The 13964-nt window shown below is 49.2% G+C and overlaps 5 protein-coding genes across 5 annotated transcripts; 3 read left to right on the top strand and 2 right to left on the bottom strand.

The window, feature by feature from the left end:
• Positions 1 to 660: 660 nt before the first annotated feature.
• On the top strand, positions 661 to 2262 carry BJX68DRAFT_269846 (uncharacterized protein; the record flags this gene model as incomplete). The annotated part of the gene is made up of 3 exons (XM_071046454.1): positions 661 to 750; positions 819 to 1454; positions 1516 to 2262. The coding sequence occupies 3 exons, from the start codon at positions 661 to 663 to the stop codon at positions 2260 to 2262; spliced, it is 1473 nt and encodes a 490-aa protein (XP_070895881.1).
• A 450-nt stretch (positions 2263 to 2712) lies between these two features.
• On the bottom strand, positions 2713 to 3603 carry yphA (tyrosine phosphatase family protein; the record flags this gene model as incomplete). The annotated part of the gene is made up of 4 exons (XM_071046453.1): positions 2713 to 2994; positions 3046 to 3241; positions 3298 to 3466; positions 3549 to 3603. The coding sequence occupies 4 exons, from the start codon at positions 3601 to 3603 to the stop codon at positions 2713 to 2715; spliced, it is 702 nt and encodes a 233-aa protein (XP_070895880.1).
• Positions 3604 to 4345: 742 nt separating this feature from the next.
• BJX68DRAFT_243412 (3'-5'-exodeoxyribonuclease) lies at positions 4346 to 6190 on the bottom strand. The gene is made up of 6 exons (XM_071041145.1): positions 5939 to 6190; positions 5693 to 5832; positions 5437 to 5614; positions 4890 to 5380; positions 4624 to 4814; positions 4346 to 4567 (listed from the first exon to the last, which is right to left on the bottom strand). Exons 1-6 carry the CDS (start codon positions 6057 to 6059, stop codon positions 4516 to 4518), a joined length of 1173 nt encoding a protein of 390 aa, XP_070895879.1. The 5' UTR covers positions 6060 to 6190; the 3' UTR covers positions 4346 to 4515.
• A 94-nt stretch (positions 6191 to 6284) lies between these two features.
• BJX68DRAFT_243407 (FMN-dependent dehydrogenase-domain-containing protein) lies at positions 6285 to 8962 on the top strand. The gene is made up of 3 exons (XM_071041144.1): positions 6285 to 7496; positions 7549 to 8218; positions 8271 to 8962. The coding sequence occupies exons 1-3, from the start codon at positions 6855 to 6857 to the stop codon at positions 8444 to 8446; spliced, it is 1488 nt and encodes a 495-aa protein (XP_070895878.1). The 5' UTR covers positions 6285 to 6854; the 3' UTR covers positions 8447 to 8962.
• Positions 8963 to 10233: 1271 nt separating this feature from the next.
• On the top strand, positions 10234 to 11928 carry BJX68DRAFT_151102 (uncharacterized protein). The gene is made up of 3 exons (XM_071036672.1): positions 10234 to 10756; positions 10814 to 10902; positions 10974 to 11928. The coding sequence occupies exons 1-3, from the start codon at positions 10535 to 10537 to the stop codon at positions 11404 to 11406; spliced, it is 744 nt and encodes a 247-aa protein (XP_070895877.1). The 5' UTR covers positions 10234 to 10534; the 3' UTR covers positions 11407 to 11928.
• The last annotated feature ends 2036 nt before the right edge of the window (positions 11929 to 13964 follow it).

Genomic DNA, 13964 nt, shown 5'->3' with positions numbered 1-13964 from the left:
AAGACGGAATGTCTCTCCACTTCTAGTAGTACTATATGTAAGACTTATAAGCGCAGGAATTGTAAAGTAGGTCGAAAGAAAGTAGTACTAGTAGCTAGTAGTACTCGCGTCTATTCAATGAGTACAGCGCCAAATGCAGGACTTCTCACTCTCTGTACTGGCTACTCCACCCTTCCAATATATAACTTGTGAACTATATTTACAGATCAGTCCACTCATATCTGATCACATCTAATTCAGTTTGATTAGAAGATTTTCTAGCCTTTTTATTTCTATGCTGTTACTCTCATATGCCCATGTGCCTGGTGCTAAGCTAATCAAGCCGTATGTGTCGGTCATGATTGGGGACCATCTTCGCAACTTCCAGTTCGATCATACTACTCTTTTTCATCCTACTCTTCTCCAATCGCATTCCGCCTTGTCATTCCAAGATAATCATATGTGCATTTATTATAGCTTCTAGGAGCATATAACATGAACCAGACCATACAACTCGGAGAGAGAAGCTTTTCTTCTCCGGTGTTAGACCTGGAATTGTCAGTACGTGCTTCTGCGACGATATCTTCTTCAGACAGCTCAAATCTACCCTGTGACCCGGGGCGCTTGAGGGAGCTTCTTTGTTCCGGCAGCGTTTGGGTATCTCAAGCGCCCGGCCTCGAAATGAACCTCACTATTGCGTGCACGCCTGGCCTGCACGACCTGATTGGGCACTTTGCGTCTCAACTAGGCGATGCGATTTGCGAAGCAAAGGTAGGAATCTCAGCTGAGATTCCCAAGCCTATTCAAAAGGTCTATTATTATATTAACAATCGCTACAGATATGGTCCGAGCTCGGACTGAGTGCCCTCTACCAAAGCTGTATACAGCCGCCGGACCAGATACCGCCGGAAATTGAGCTTTCTTTCGGAATACAAAGACGACTTGATTCTACCGAGGCGGCCAAAAAATGTCGAGTCCCGAAAGTACTAAGAAATCTTGGCGATTTCCTGCCTCCTCCTCGCGTCCCAACCGCATATATAACCTCCGTCGATATCCTACTGGGTTACAACCACAAAAGCCATCGAGACCGAACGTATGCGCCGTCCCCCACAATACCCGCCTCTCCAAGTGAAGATCCACAAAGTTTCGAGGATATACTACAATTGCATGAGTTTGAGGACCTGGATAGCGATCAAGTATACCTTTCTCCGGGGAGCATCTTGAGTGCTACGAAGAGCAGTGACACGATATTCGACAAGAGCTCCAGGGAGGTGGATGAAGGACAGAAGCCTGACAGTTCCTCTCCAATAGGCGTTGTGAGCTCATCAGATCTCAGTAAACTGTTTCAAGATGGCTTCAGAACACTGATTTCGGGGCATGTGCGCCGGCGACGCCCAGACAATTCTCCCAGGACGGAGAGCTTCCAGGGTCTATCTAGACTAGCCCCCGCGGTATTCAAGCCGCAATATCTTGAAGTAAGCTTATATGATCGTTGAGGTTATGTGCAGCATCTAACATTAACTTACTTTCATCCAGGGCATGAACCAACGAGCGCGTTTGATCCCGTCCATTGCGAAATGTATGGCCTATTGGATAAAGCCCGGCAAAAACCGATCTCTCCAAGAACGTCTCGCCTACACCAGGGAGCAAAACCGAACAGAGAATCGACCGTCGATCTCAACGTATAATGATGATACGAAGGCTTATCTGAAGGAAAGCCTTTGGCGCATCGCTCAAAAGCAGCTTTACAATACGCCTACGCCGAAACAACTGAATCATGAACGATTCTTCCTTAGAATGGAAGTGGATAGGCAGAACAAAGATGAGGATATGCTTTTGGAGGAATCTTTGGAGGGATGTGATGCTTACGATGACTACAACAATTGCGGCCTCGGGGCCGACCCCCACCTAATCGCTGGCGACAAACCCTTTGAACTCGAGGTCTGCGACGCTGGAAGTTGCGGATCAAGCATCATATTCGGAAACAGCCAAACAGAGCAGCCTATGGAGATGCTAGATGATTACTCCGACGCCAGAATAGACCAGGGGGTGGCGGAAACTTGGGCCACTGTATTCGCTCCAAGACTGTCGCGATCGTTTTTGCCTGGAGGCTTTGAAATTGGTGACGTCGATAGATTGGACGGGGACATGATTATGCAGGGGTATGCTGGAGAAGAACTCTTGAGCCAGGCGCCTCGGTGGCGCACTTGGACTGAAATACTAGATGAGGAAAACAGCGACTGTGAGATGCTCTTGAACGAGACAATGGAAGAACATCTCTGAATGCGCTATATACAGTGTATAGTCAAGGAATTGATATTTGAAATAGATGTAAGTGCAAAATGTGGAGACCCTTAGGTTCGAAGTGGAGGCTAGCCCTAAGACAACAAAGGCACCCAGGGTTGTACTTCCGCAACACGAGCCAAGAACTTTGAACCTATTCAGATCGAATAAGTGGGATGGGATACTTGTTTCATTCCTCTGCCCCTATGAACAAGCTTTATTGTACATGCATTGATAAGAAACAACAAAACCCAAGATAGTCTCAATGTCAACGCTGTATTATTTCGAGATTCTTGCGCCGCAATTCAATAAGCCTCTGAACAGTAGATGACACCACAAAAAGAAACGCCACCATCCATAGAATCTTGCTCCATAGTCCGAATTGATCCAGATAACGCCGCTAATGTCACATATGCCGTAGCGAAAGTCGGGGAGTCGATAGTTTCGAGTCTAAGTAACGCGAATGCCGTTGCAAGGGAGTTCGTGAAGTTTGTTAGACTGGTCATCATCCGTATCGGTTTCGATATTGAAGTGGTTCCCTTCGGGACGCCAGAGTTTTGCACCGGAAGCTTGAGTCAATTGCATGAGCTTGGAGGGATCAAATTCCTCGATGAACACCTTGTCGAGCTGTCGTTGCTTCTTGCCCGAGTAGTGGACATATTCATCAATGATCTCCCGCAAGTCCCATCCCTGCAGTTTGCGGAAACAGGCGCTCACGCATCCAGTGCGATGCTATTTGTGGTGTTAACCTTGGAAGCGACTCGTAAATTTGGCTGTACTCACCTTTCCCTTATTGCAGTGGATAAGCACCGGATGGTTGTTTTTGTTGAGCAATATCTCCATAATATGGTTCACAACGGTCTCTGGAGTCCTGACACTTGGGTCCTTGTTTGCAATGAATGCAATCCGATGATGCGTAATTCCACCGTCTTTTACAAAGTTCTCATGGCTTTGTTCATATGGCTCTTCGACAAGAGTACTAAAAGTCATATGTCAGCAGGAGGTTGAAGCGGGTCTTGGAAGGGGCATAGTTACATGATGGTTTTCAAGCCGAGGGCCTTTAGTGCCGGAAGGTTCGACGGTAGAGGAAACGAGCTGCGGTAAATCCCTTGCACAATCTCGCCAAAGTTCTCAGGTAGTTTGGATGCTTCTTTGCAGGGCTCCATTGCCTCTGGGGAGGAGACCTTGACGACCTGCTTTTCGGCTATGGAGTACAGTTGTTAGCAAGAGAACGTACTTGAATAAACAGGCAGATAGCACGGCCTATAGAGCCTAGAGTAACTTACTTTGAGTGTCCTGAGTGGCGCCGTTCAAATCTATCTTCGTCAAAGGGTGGGACATGGTGATCGTGTTTCCGTGGTCGTCGCGAGCGAGATGCCTTACTGTGCCCTCCACGTTTGGCATTAGAGGGATACTGCCGCGATATACCAAGAATTCGAGAAGGCGTAACTTCTCAGAGAAAATCGCGAATCAGTAAATGGCGCAACGAAACAGAAAGGAAAAAAAAAAGAGGGAAAGCAGGAGAAACGAAGCAGACGAAGGCAGTAGACTCGGAGGCCTAGCTGTCGATTTCAAGGCCAAGGATTCATGGTAAAGGATGAGGACGAGTCAAAACTGGATTAAACGCAAGAGATAAAGAAAGGTTCTGTAATAGAGTGGTTGCTTTACAGAAGATATGCTAGGGAAAAGCCGCTGTGTTAAGTGAAGAAGGCATGGGGGCGGTGAGGTGTGAAGAGATGTAAACAAGAGGAAAGCACTTGCAGAAAAAGAACTTGAAACCTCCAAAATCACAATAACTGAAAGGAGATGTATTCAACAAGCAGGAAGAAAGAACGAGGACAAAGCGGCACAAACGCTCCAGGAGCACCAGCAGCAGAACGAAATCAGACCCAACTTACTGTATCAAGTCTCAGAACAGATGATATCAGGTAAATGATAGTCCCGTTGATAAATATGCTTGGCAAGCCGGATAAGCTGGATAATGGTAGCAGCACCAGAGTAAGTAAATGAAGATGGGAGGACGTGTTGAAGAGGGAAGGAGGCGAGGTCCTATGTCCCAACGACTGGACAGGAAAAGGGTTGCTGCTCAAGCATGGCTCTACGCCTCCTACGAAAACTTAGTTCAAGAGCAAGGACGACGTTCAATCTTAGTTTTACACGGCCTCGGAGTACAAGACAGGTTCTGCCCCAATAAACCATTGAACCGACATGACACCACCCGACTCAAGGCAAGGTAGTTGTAGAGAGACGATATCAGGAGCTTTCTTCCCCAAGGCCAAACATTCCAATCGAGTTCTTCCAGGCGCTGATACATACATGATTAGCCAGGACAGCGATCAAAATTGACTAAGCGAAACTTACGCTTCACAGACCTCTTCCACCGTTATCCCCTTGACACCGGCGATGACATGCGCGACCTGGGCTATGGCAACAGGCTCGTTTCGACCTTTCACCATAAAGCCCTTCTGCCATCTCTCTTTCTTGACTGCCTTTGGTAACGCAGGTGCCCCTTGTAGGAATTTCGAAGAAGCATGCGAAGGGCGGATTTCACACTAGAAGGGTTGAGGTCAGGTCAGGTACACCCAAGTGAAGAGCGAGTCGGAGACGGATAAACGAAGAGGTCTTACCCAGGGCCCATCAGTCTCGATCTGAATTCGGTCTAACGGTATTGCTTTGACGACTTCAAGGTTCTCCTCCGTCTTCAGGCTGCATCCGTTTATACCAATGTCCAGACCAAGCGCCACCAGCTTTTCCATCTCTTCTAGTGTCCCAGTAAAACTATGAACAAGCCCTCGCTTTGGGAGCTTCTCCAGCCTTGGCGTCAGGAGTCGCTCGAAGTCTTCGTGGGCTGCTCGTGAATGGAGGAAGAGCGGGAGCTGGATTTCCACCGCAAGGTCCAGCTGGGCCTCGAAATACTTCAGCTGCGGTTCCTTGGCGCTCAGGAACAGTCTGTCATAGTCAAGCCCAAACTCACCAAAGGCGACAACATGGCCTGAGTTCTTCGCCTCCAAGGCTAGGGATTTGAGTTCTTCTAGCATTTTCTCGGGACCACCAGGGTAACTATCGAACAGCTTCGCTTGGCATGGATGAATCCCGACCGTCGCATAGCAAAATCCCGCTAAGAGAATGTCAGTTCCTGTGCAGTAGAAACAGAGGGGCGTGGTTCGAGAATACGGTATTTTCGAGCGATATCAATGGCATGCTTAGATTCCCCTAAGTCCGAGCCAGTCACCATGAATTTTTGGCAGCCCACGTCCCTTGCACGTTGGATAATATCATCCAAGTCATTTTCATGGACCTGTTTACCATGATAATTCCCTTTGAATACAGGATCACTCAAGTTGATCCCAATCTAAGTTTCCGAGACGATGCCCTTTGGTCAGCTTCCTCAGGCTGGTCATGGAAACAGCCGGGCTGCGAGAACACGTACATCCACATATCTTAGGGAAGTACTTGTGTCACCCATTCTGGATGAGAAAGTGGACGACGAAGAGTACCACTGACCTTCTCGTTCGCCGATTTTAGGAAAGCGGGGAGCAGGTCGAGAAACGATGCGATTTGTAGAAAACACTGTTTAATTGTAAGCTTGATGATTACACAGAAGCGAGGAATGAATATGCGTGACCAGTATTTAGCCAGATAAGCTAATGCAACAAATTGAAGAATAGGTACATACCCCGTGTATTCCAGGAGAGGTGTCGGGGCACTGCGCTTCTGCGAAGGACACAAAGAGAAGAAAAACTACAAGTATTTCCCAGTCTTTTCAAAGCGCCGTCTACAAAGAAGCCTCCGATCATTGGCAGGTCAAGAAGCCAGAATTCAAGCAGTGATTGAGCCCGGATTCTTTTTTTGGGCGTCTCAACTTGAATAACCTCAAAAAGGCGATGATGTTGTGCCCTGAGAGGCTTGGCGCTTCAGCCACTGTGGCTCGCACATTTCAATATCCTGCCTCAGGCTCTCTCTTTCCGCACGAAGACTCGGGAATCATCCGATCGCGCTCTCTTCGACCTCCGCCATCTCGACCGAGACTCGAATTCCATGCCAATCCCTTCTCCGTGATTGGCGATTATCGTTTCTTGTCTTCTCCGCTTTAGCAGGGTCTCGGGAGAAAGCCAGTCCCCAAGACCAACAACAGATTCTTCGGACACCAAGCCGCACTATGAAGGGCATCAATACCACGCCCTTGATATTTGCAGTGATATCCTAAACGGGAGTCTGTTGCACTGTCTTATGAGGCTCAACGATTTCGCAAGATGATTTCACCTCACTCACGCATGCCGAGCGCGGAGTTATTCCCGTTGTGGACCAACCGCATTCTCCGCATTTTCGCAACGAAGTGCGGAGAGCGGGTCAGGTTGCGAAGGGCTTCAGTGCTACCTCGGACGCACTTAGCCCGACACTCTCTCGTATAACTTCACATCGCTACCCCATCTTTCTGGCGGTGTGCCCGGCTCTCCACCTGCGACTTTTTGAAATCCGTGTCTTCCATTTGCAATTTTCACTGGCAGCTGAGCAAACTAGTGCGATCCGAAAAAGGATGGCTCAAGACAAACTCTTGTCGACTTACGAGATATCGAATCACAAAGGTCCTGATGATTGCTGGATCGTTGTCGATAATCAGGTGTGGGACGTTACAGACTTTGTTGGAAAACACCCTGGGGGCTCCTCAGGTGAGACTCGAGGTTCCAAAATGCATGCTGCTTCCATTGACTTGGATGCTCTATTTAGTTATCCTCAAATACGCCGGCCGCGATGCCACCAAGGCCTACTCTGAAGTACACGCGCCTGGGCTTCTGAAGGCAGAGCTGGCTCCGGAGCAGTACAAAGGTAAACTCGATGAGTCGACAATACACGAGGAATGGCACAAGCAACCGACGAGTGAGAATCCTGAAGCAGTCTGGGAAAATGACAAACCTCCACTCGAAACCTTGATAAACTCGCATGACTTTGAGCATGTTGCTTCGAGAACCGCCAGTAAAAAGACGTGGGCATTTTACTCCAGTGCTGCGACAGACCTAATTACACGGGACGCGAACAAGTCTTGTTTTGACCGCATATGGTTTCGACCTCGTGTGCTAAGAAATGTTCGCTCGGTGGATACAAAGTCTAAAATCCTCGGAGTCGACGTCTCGCTCCCATTATTCGTCAGCCCTGCGGCTATGGCCAAGTTGATTCATCCAGAAGGTGAGCGGGCCATTGCGCGAGCATGCGAAAGCAGAGGAATCATGCAAGGAGTACGTCAGCCCAAACCTCCTGAGACGAGTATTTCCTCACGATAATGGACAGGTCTCAAATAACTCCTCCTACACGATAGAAGATCTCAAGAATACTGCTCCTGGGGCAAGCTTCTTCTTCCAGTTATACGTCAACCGGGAGCGCGAAAAGTCAGCAGCGCTGCTGCGCCAATGCTCGGCGAACCCCAATATCAAGGCAATTTTCGTGACTGTCGATGCAGCATGGCCAGGGAAGCGAGAGGCAGACGAGCGGGTCAAGGCTGATGAGAGTCTATCTGTCCCTATGTCGCCATCCCAGGCGAAGAATGACAGCAAAGGAGGCGGGCTTGGGCGGGTAATGGCGGGATTCATTGATCCCGGACTGACATGGGAAGACCTTGTGTGGGTTCGCAAGCATACTCATCTTCCTGTATGCTTGAAGGGTGTGATGTCTGCAGATGATGCCGTCCTCGCAATGCAAGCTGGATTGGATGGGATTCTGTTGAGCAATCACGGAGGGCGCAATCTCGATACAAGTCCCCCGTCTATCATTACACTCCTCGAGCTCCATAAGCGCTGTCCGGAGATATTCGACCGAATGGAAATCTATGTGGATAGCGGCATCCGTCGAGGAACAGACATTCTGAAAGCTGTCTGCCTCGGCGCAACCGCTGTGGGTATGGGACGCAGCATGCTGTTTGCGACCAACTACGGTCAAGAAGGAGTCGAGCATTTGATAGACAGTAAGATGTCCGTTCCCGTATCATTTCTTCTCATCTACTGACAGCGCTCCAGTTATGCAAGATGAGCTAGAGACGGCCATGCGAAATAACGGAATAACGTCACTTGAGGAAGCCGGTCCTCATCTCGTCAACACCGGTGATATTGATCATCTCGTCCCGGGAAGTCCTTTGCATCCGTACGCTCGGAAAATAGCCAAAGGTCGGAGCGTAAAGATGTCCAAGCTCTAGGGACGACTGGCCAATGACCATGACGCTGTGCAGGGATTAGCATGCGAGGCATGGCCTATCGCAGACCCAAGCGATAGGTCATATACGATGAAGATAGACACTGTGTTGCATCATTGATGATTAATCCTTCTTATTATTAACTTATGATGCTGCCTAGTGATAACGTTGATACAGCTCAGCCACGATAGGGTTGGCAATTTAGATACCATGCCATGAAGTGTGCAGTTTGCAGTTTGCAGCGACATCAGCACGCTAAGAGCGTTATACAAAGTACGAAGAACACAGCACATGGCACATGGCACATGGCACATACGTCGATGTACTGGCCGGAACCGGTCTTGGGCGGACAGCCGTAAGATCCAAGGGAATCTGTAATCAAAAGATAAGAAATCCGACCGGAGGTCAGGACTCAAGCCAGCATCGGAACTCGCGAACATGAATCACAGAGCTCAACAACAGAAAACCCATGAACCGACCGGAAACTCAGGGAAACTCCGATCGAGTTGCCTCGTTTCGATTCGTTGAGGGGCGGTGAAACAGGCCACGTGAGCCCTCTTGAGGCTGGCCGAAGGACTAGCCTCTCCCCATAAACAGTCAAGCTCCGCCCTCTTTTGAGGAGCCGACTTATTCTTCAATCTACACAGTAAATGTAATCATACTCCGAGTAAGCATGGAATGATCAGCGAATTGATCATCGACAATCATTCGCTGGGGGGGTCTGAGAAATACTCCGTTCACCGTAACTCTAGCTCTGTTTATTCTACAATGTATTCTTGAGCACGGTTGGAGAACGGCGTGCTGTACGTAAGGGAATATGTCTGATTCGCAGAGTCATGTGGTGCTTGATTTGAGCGAAGCACTTCCTTGAGGTTGCAATCAGGAGCTGAGGGCCAAAGCCACGGAACCGCAGCGGCGCTCGTTTTACCCACGAGATGATCCTCCACGTCATGACTTGCTGGGACGTTACAGCGCAAACAGAAGAGGAGGTGCTAGCGGTTGAGATTACGGAGTTAACGCGTAAGACCGCAGTGGTATATACGGAGTACTGGGTTCTACACCCGTAGCATGAATAATAGGACGGTGATTATGACTGTACAAACGGCGCGACGCTCGAATCACAGCGATTCGGGCTGGAAAGACTAACAAATGCAATCCCATGGATGACTCCGGGGCACACTCCATTTGGACTGGACAGGTTTGACGAAACGCAATCTGATGCACTGCAGCACGAGGAGGGGAAAGATGGTTGCTCATCAATATTATCGGTACTATTTGCAAGACGGCTGAGAATAGTTGGAATAATCCGCCGTAATCCCCGAATCCCAAGTGGCCAGGGGTTCTGTCAAGCACAGAATCTGCCTCTTGTAAACAGTCCTGATCGATGGTTATTGGCCCGCACAGGACTGTACACGGGAGATAGCCATGATGCATTCCTTGTGTCGCCGAAGGGTGGATGGAAATGAATTGAATTGGACGGATGATCATGGGTCAACTCAATTTACCCCTCCTCAAATCCATGAATCTCCGTTCTCGATCCATGTCTTGGCCAATAATAGAAGTGCTTGTTTCAGGCGAGGAAAAAGGAGGGAGAGAGTTGAGGGAAGCGGAAGTGGGAAAGATGGAATGTCAGTATTCCAGAGAGTACGCCTGACCCAGCAGAAGTGATAGACTCAGCGATCAGTCTTGTTAGGGACGCTACTATTAAACAATCCGGCCGACTTGGCCAGACCGCCAGCCCCCAGTCCTGACGAGTGTCCACCCGCTGCGGCAGAGTGGAGAGCTCAACATTCCCCCAACGGTTCCGTGTTCCACGGAGCTCTCCTTCAAGTACTGCGAGCTCCCCGGCTCAAGCTGCTCTCTTCCTCCTCTTTTTCTCTTCCTCTTGTCTTCCTTTACTTATTTTTTATCCTACTCTACCCTGCTCGAGCGCATCCTGCTCCACTGTACCTACATTCCGCTGCCTGGTAGCATACATATCATCCACTCTTGGCGCACCACTATACATAGCATTCCTCTGCTCAACGCTCGACAGCTATATATCTCGTCATTCACGACTTTCATCCCACAAACTCATCTACACCACTCACAATGACTGCCCCCCGCTCGGCTTCCATGCGTGCCCTCCGCCTGCTCTCCCAGCAGCACACAGTATCTCCCTCCCACCGTCGCGGTCTTCACATTACTGGCGCCCAGTCTGCGCAACCTGCCAATGTCACAGATCGTGCAACCCTGTACTCCGCTCGCACTATCGCAGATCTCAAGAGCGAATGCCAGAAGCGTTCCCTGAGGGCCACAGGAACACATGATGAGGTATATACTCCCCATCAAATGTCCCGAATCACTGAACCTAACTGACAACGCCTTCAGCTCGTCGAACGTCTCTCCAACCATGATTTCCTACAGTCTCGCGCCTTTAGCATTGCTATGAAGAGGATCAACAGCAGCTCCCCAGCAGAGTGCGTATACCCCTTGGCCCTCGGCTGTGCATTTTCCTTGAACTCAAAGCCTAACAATCATCTCCCATCAGTGCTCCCACTCGCTCATTCAACACCTCCCGCTCCCTCAAAGCCGTCAACGACACTTCCACCGTCGACTTTGCCTATATGCCCTCAATCTCGGAGAGCAGTGCTACAACCGACGTCCCCGTCCCGATCCTTTCCGAAATCTACAACCACTACGACCCCACAAACCCCTCCAGCGCCCCCATGAAGCCACAAGTTTACACCGTTGCCGGCGATGGTGCAGACGTCTCGGCTAGTCCCATGTCCGAGGTCGTTGACAATGACTCCGTCGAAATCGACCCGTTCTCCCTGACGGAAGCAGTCGGGAAGTCAAGATACGCTGCCGCGCAGAAGCAACAGAACGGATCTGAAACTGGACCCGGTGTCGTGAAAGAGCTCTGGAGTGGGTTGTTGGACGATATTTTGGGACCCAAACAGTCTAGTCCCTTGAGAAAGTGATTTATCGCTGTCTATCTGACATCATTTGCTACTTAGCGCTATATGTACGAATTCTGCTGCTCTGAATGAGTGGTTTAATTGATTTACTGTGAAGCTTTTATCTCATCATGCCTGATTGTTCTGTTGCTCAAAATAGTTACCTCGGTTATCTGGGTGTACTCACTTGATCATCCATCTAGTGCTTTACGCAATTGAGGATTCCGGATCTCGAGCAATTGCCTCCCTTTGCCCGCAGCTCAAATGACGTAATTCGTCGAATGAAAGCCCTCAATTGCAGATCAACCCGGCAATAAGTCTCTCTCTGAATGCCTCCTTCAGCGCTTCATATTGGCTACTGCAGCTAGAATTCAATAAACCCCACAGATCATGTACAGCGTATCATGATTCCGTTGACTCTACGGAGTATGCTTCTATTCCTCGGCTTGCGATAATCGTCGGATTGCTTCTCGGATCCATTCTTGATCTAATGGTGTGATGTCAAGATTGGGTTCTGGATAGCTCCGATATATCCCGACTCCACGTTATACTCCGGAGAATGCGCCCGGCATGTGATGGAAACTCAATCATAGCCCTACCTCGAGTCTACATTGGGCTCAGGATGCTAGATTGACGCGGGAGGGAAGAAGCCTTTGGGCTATATTGGTCAGGTGCTGTCGTGGAGTATAGCATGCCGGGGTATGTACTAGTTACCCACGACTTCTTCATTCTGTAGTTACTAGTGTCTCTTAGCTGCTAGAGAGGTTATCCTACGCTGATCATGCTAGTCATATAATAGGCAGAGGGAGTGTTAGGACGACATGGCGGCCGCTTTGCGTGCTCCAGGTCTTATCGAGGTTGAGCGAAGTGCCATTATTCCATGACTACAAATACTGAAGTTTCAGCACCGTGGAAGTATCAACAACGCTGTTTCTGCCACATACACGCCATATTTATATCAATAAACAGTGTCAACATTCTCCGACTTCAATGACAGCTATAGATACCATTATCAGGCCGTCTCCTTGATCAGTCAACAGGATACGAAGATCAACGCCGACTGTAAATCAGTACATCCGAGGCTCAGCGTGGCAATACCTGCTTGCAGCACCACAAGCCGGTCCATGTGTACTCTCTTTGTCAGTCACGCAGTCTAGATCAGGGGGTAAGCGGGTAGTAGTCTCGAGACTCTCATGCACCTTCACTCTCGTTGCAGCGGTGTTCAACATCTCTCGGCAGGCATGGACCCGTGGGGCTCGGGTACTCACTGATTCACTCTTGGAGATCCTCCGAGCCGTTACCAAATGTCGGTTTTTGTGGGGAATCTCGAACGTCAGGCGATCAAAGAAGGAGGAATTGGGAAACCGGGCCATAACCTGCCAGGAGATGATGAATGGGGAACGTAGAAGTATTCTTCGTGGTGTCTAGAGATCGAAGCTATCTCGGACAGGACGGCATGGTGACCTGGATGTCTGTGTCAGCTGCTGGTGCCTTAACAGATTCCACCCCCTTCGTTCTTGTAGTAGTCCTTGCAGCAGTTCTTCGAATTCGCGTGGGAAAGGGTCTCTCAGTTCAATTTGCACGCGTTTTGAGCATCGAAATGTCCTCTTGTTCCCGGTCAGCCTCTAAAACCACAAGAAGAGGAATGGGAAGTGTGCGTAGCTAGAAGGACGGAAACGTAAAGTATAAAGTTTGTTGTGACATTGGAGATGCGGAGGTGTCGACTATCGACTGAAGGGAAGGAAGTCAGGTGATAATATAACCAACGAACAAGCAGAGTCCATGATTACGCCCTTCCTGTCTTCCATATCGCTCATATACACTCCCACCCTCAAAAAGACAGATTCTAGATAAATGGGGTTCTATTGAGAAAGAGAGCTCTAGAAGACATGGGTGTGTGCAAATGGAACAGGTGGACTCAGCAAGTATATCCAGGTGTTCCGCCCGGTGCCAGATGGCATGGTGGTACACTATGGATTTCACTTGAACGTATTTCATCATTGTCCATCTACGGAAAGAACAGGATGTGGAGAGGAGAACAAAAGTTGGCGGTGGGGAAGATCCGGTATTTATACTGAGAGCGGGGTCCTCAGGCTCCAGGCTTAGTCGTCCCGCATCCAATGTGAGGTAAAACCACGTGATATAGCACCTACCTTCCTCTGGTCTAGCTTCTTTTGTATTCCTCCTAGGAGCATCTTCGGTCGAGGAGCTAGGTAAAAAAAAAAATTAGGAATAGTAGACTGGACTTGCGCCCTCGGCTTTTATTTCTACCATTGCAGGATAACTCAACGCATCGCAGTGGGTATTCTCACCCCTCTCACCCTATTCTTACCCGCTCTCACCTCTCTCACCTCTCTCACCCCAGTCTCCAGAATTCTCACCCATATCACCCATACTCACCCTAACTCAGAAACTGACGCTATTTTAAGATCCAGGGCACTTTGGTTATTGACCGCGTTTAGTATGTGGCTTAAGTACGGCTGAGCGGACGGGAAGCCCTGTTCTCCACACCCTGTGGTCGTATGTACCAGTTAACACTATTTAGCAAATTATATAGGACACAGCCATCATAAAAAGCTTGC

The sequence above is a fragment of the Aspergillus pseudodeflectus genome (genome assembly GCF_044049435.1).
Source record: "Aspergillus pseudodeflectus strain CBS 756.74 chromosome Unknown BJX68scaffold_43, whole genome shotgun sequence".
Lineage (NCBI taxonomy): Eukaryota > Fungi > Ascomycota > Eurotiomycetes > Eurotiales > Aspergillaceae > Aspergillus > Aspergillus pseudodeflectus.
Note: the sequence above shows the minus strand (reverse complement) of the source record. Positions and strands in the feature narration are given on the sequence as shown.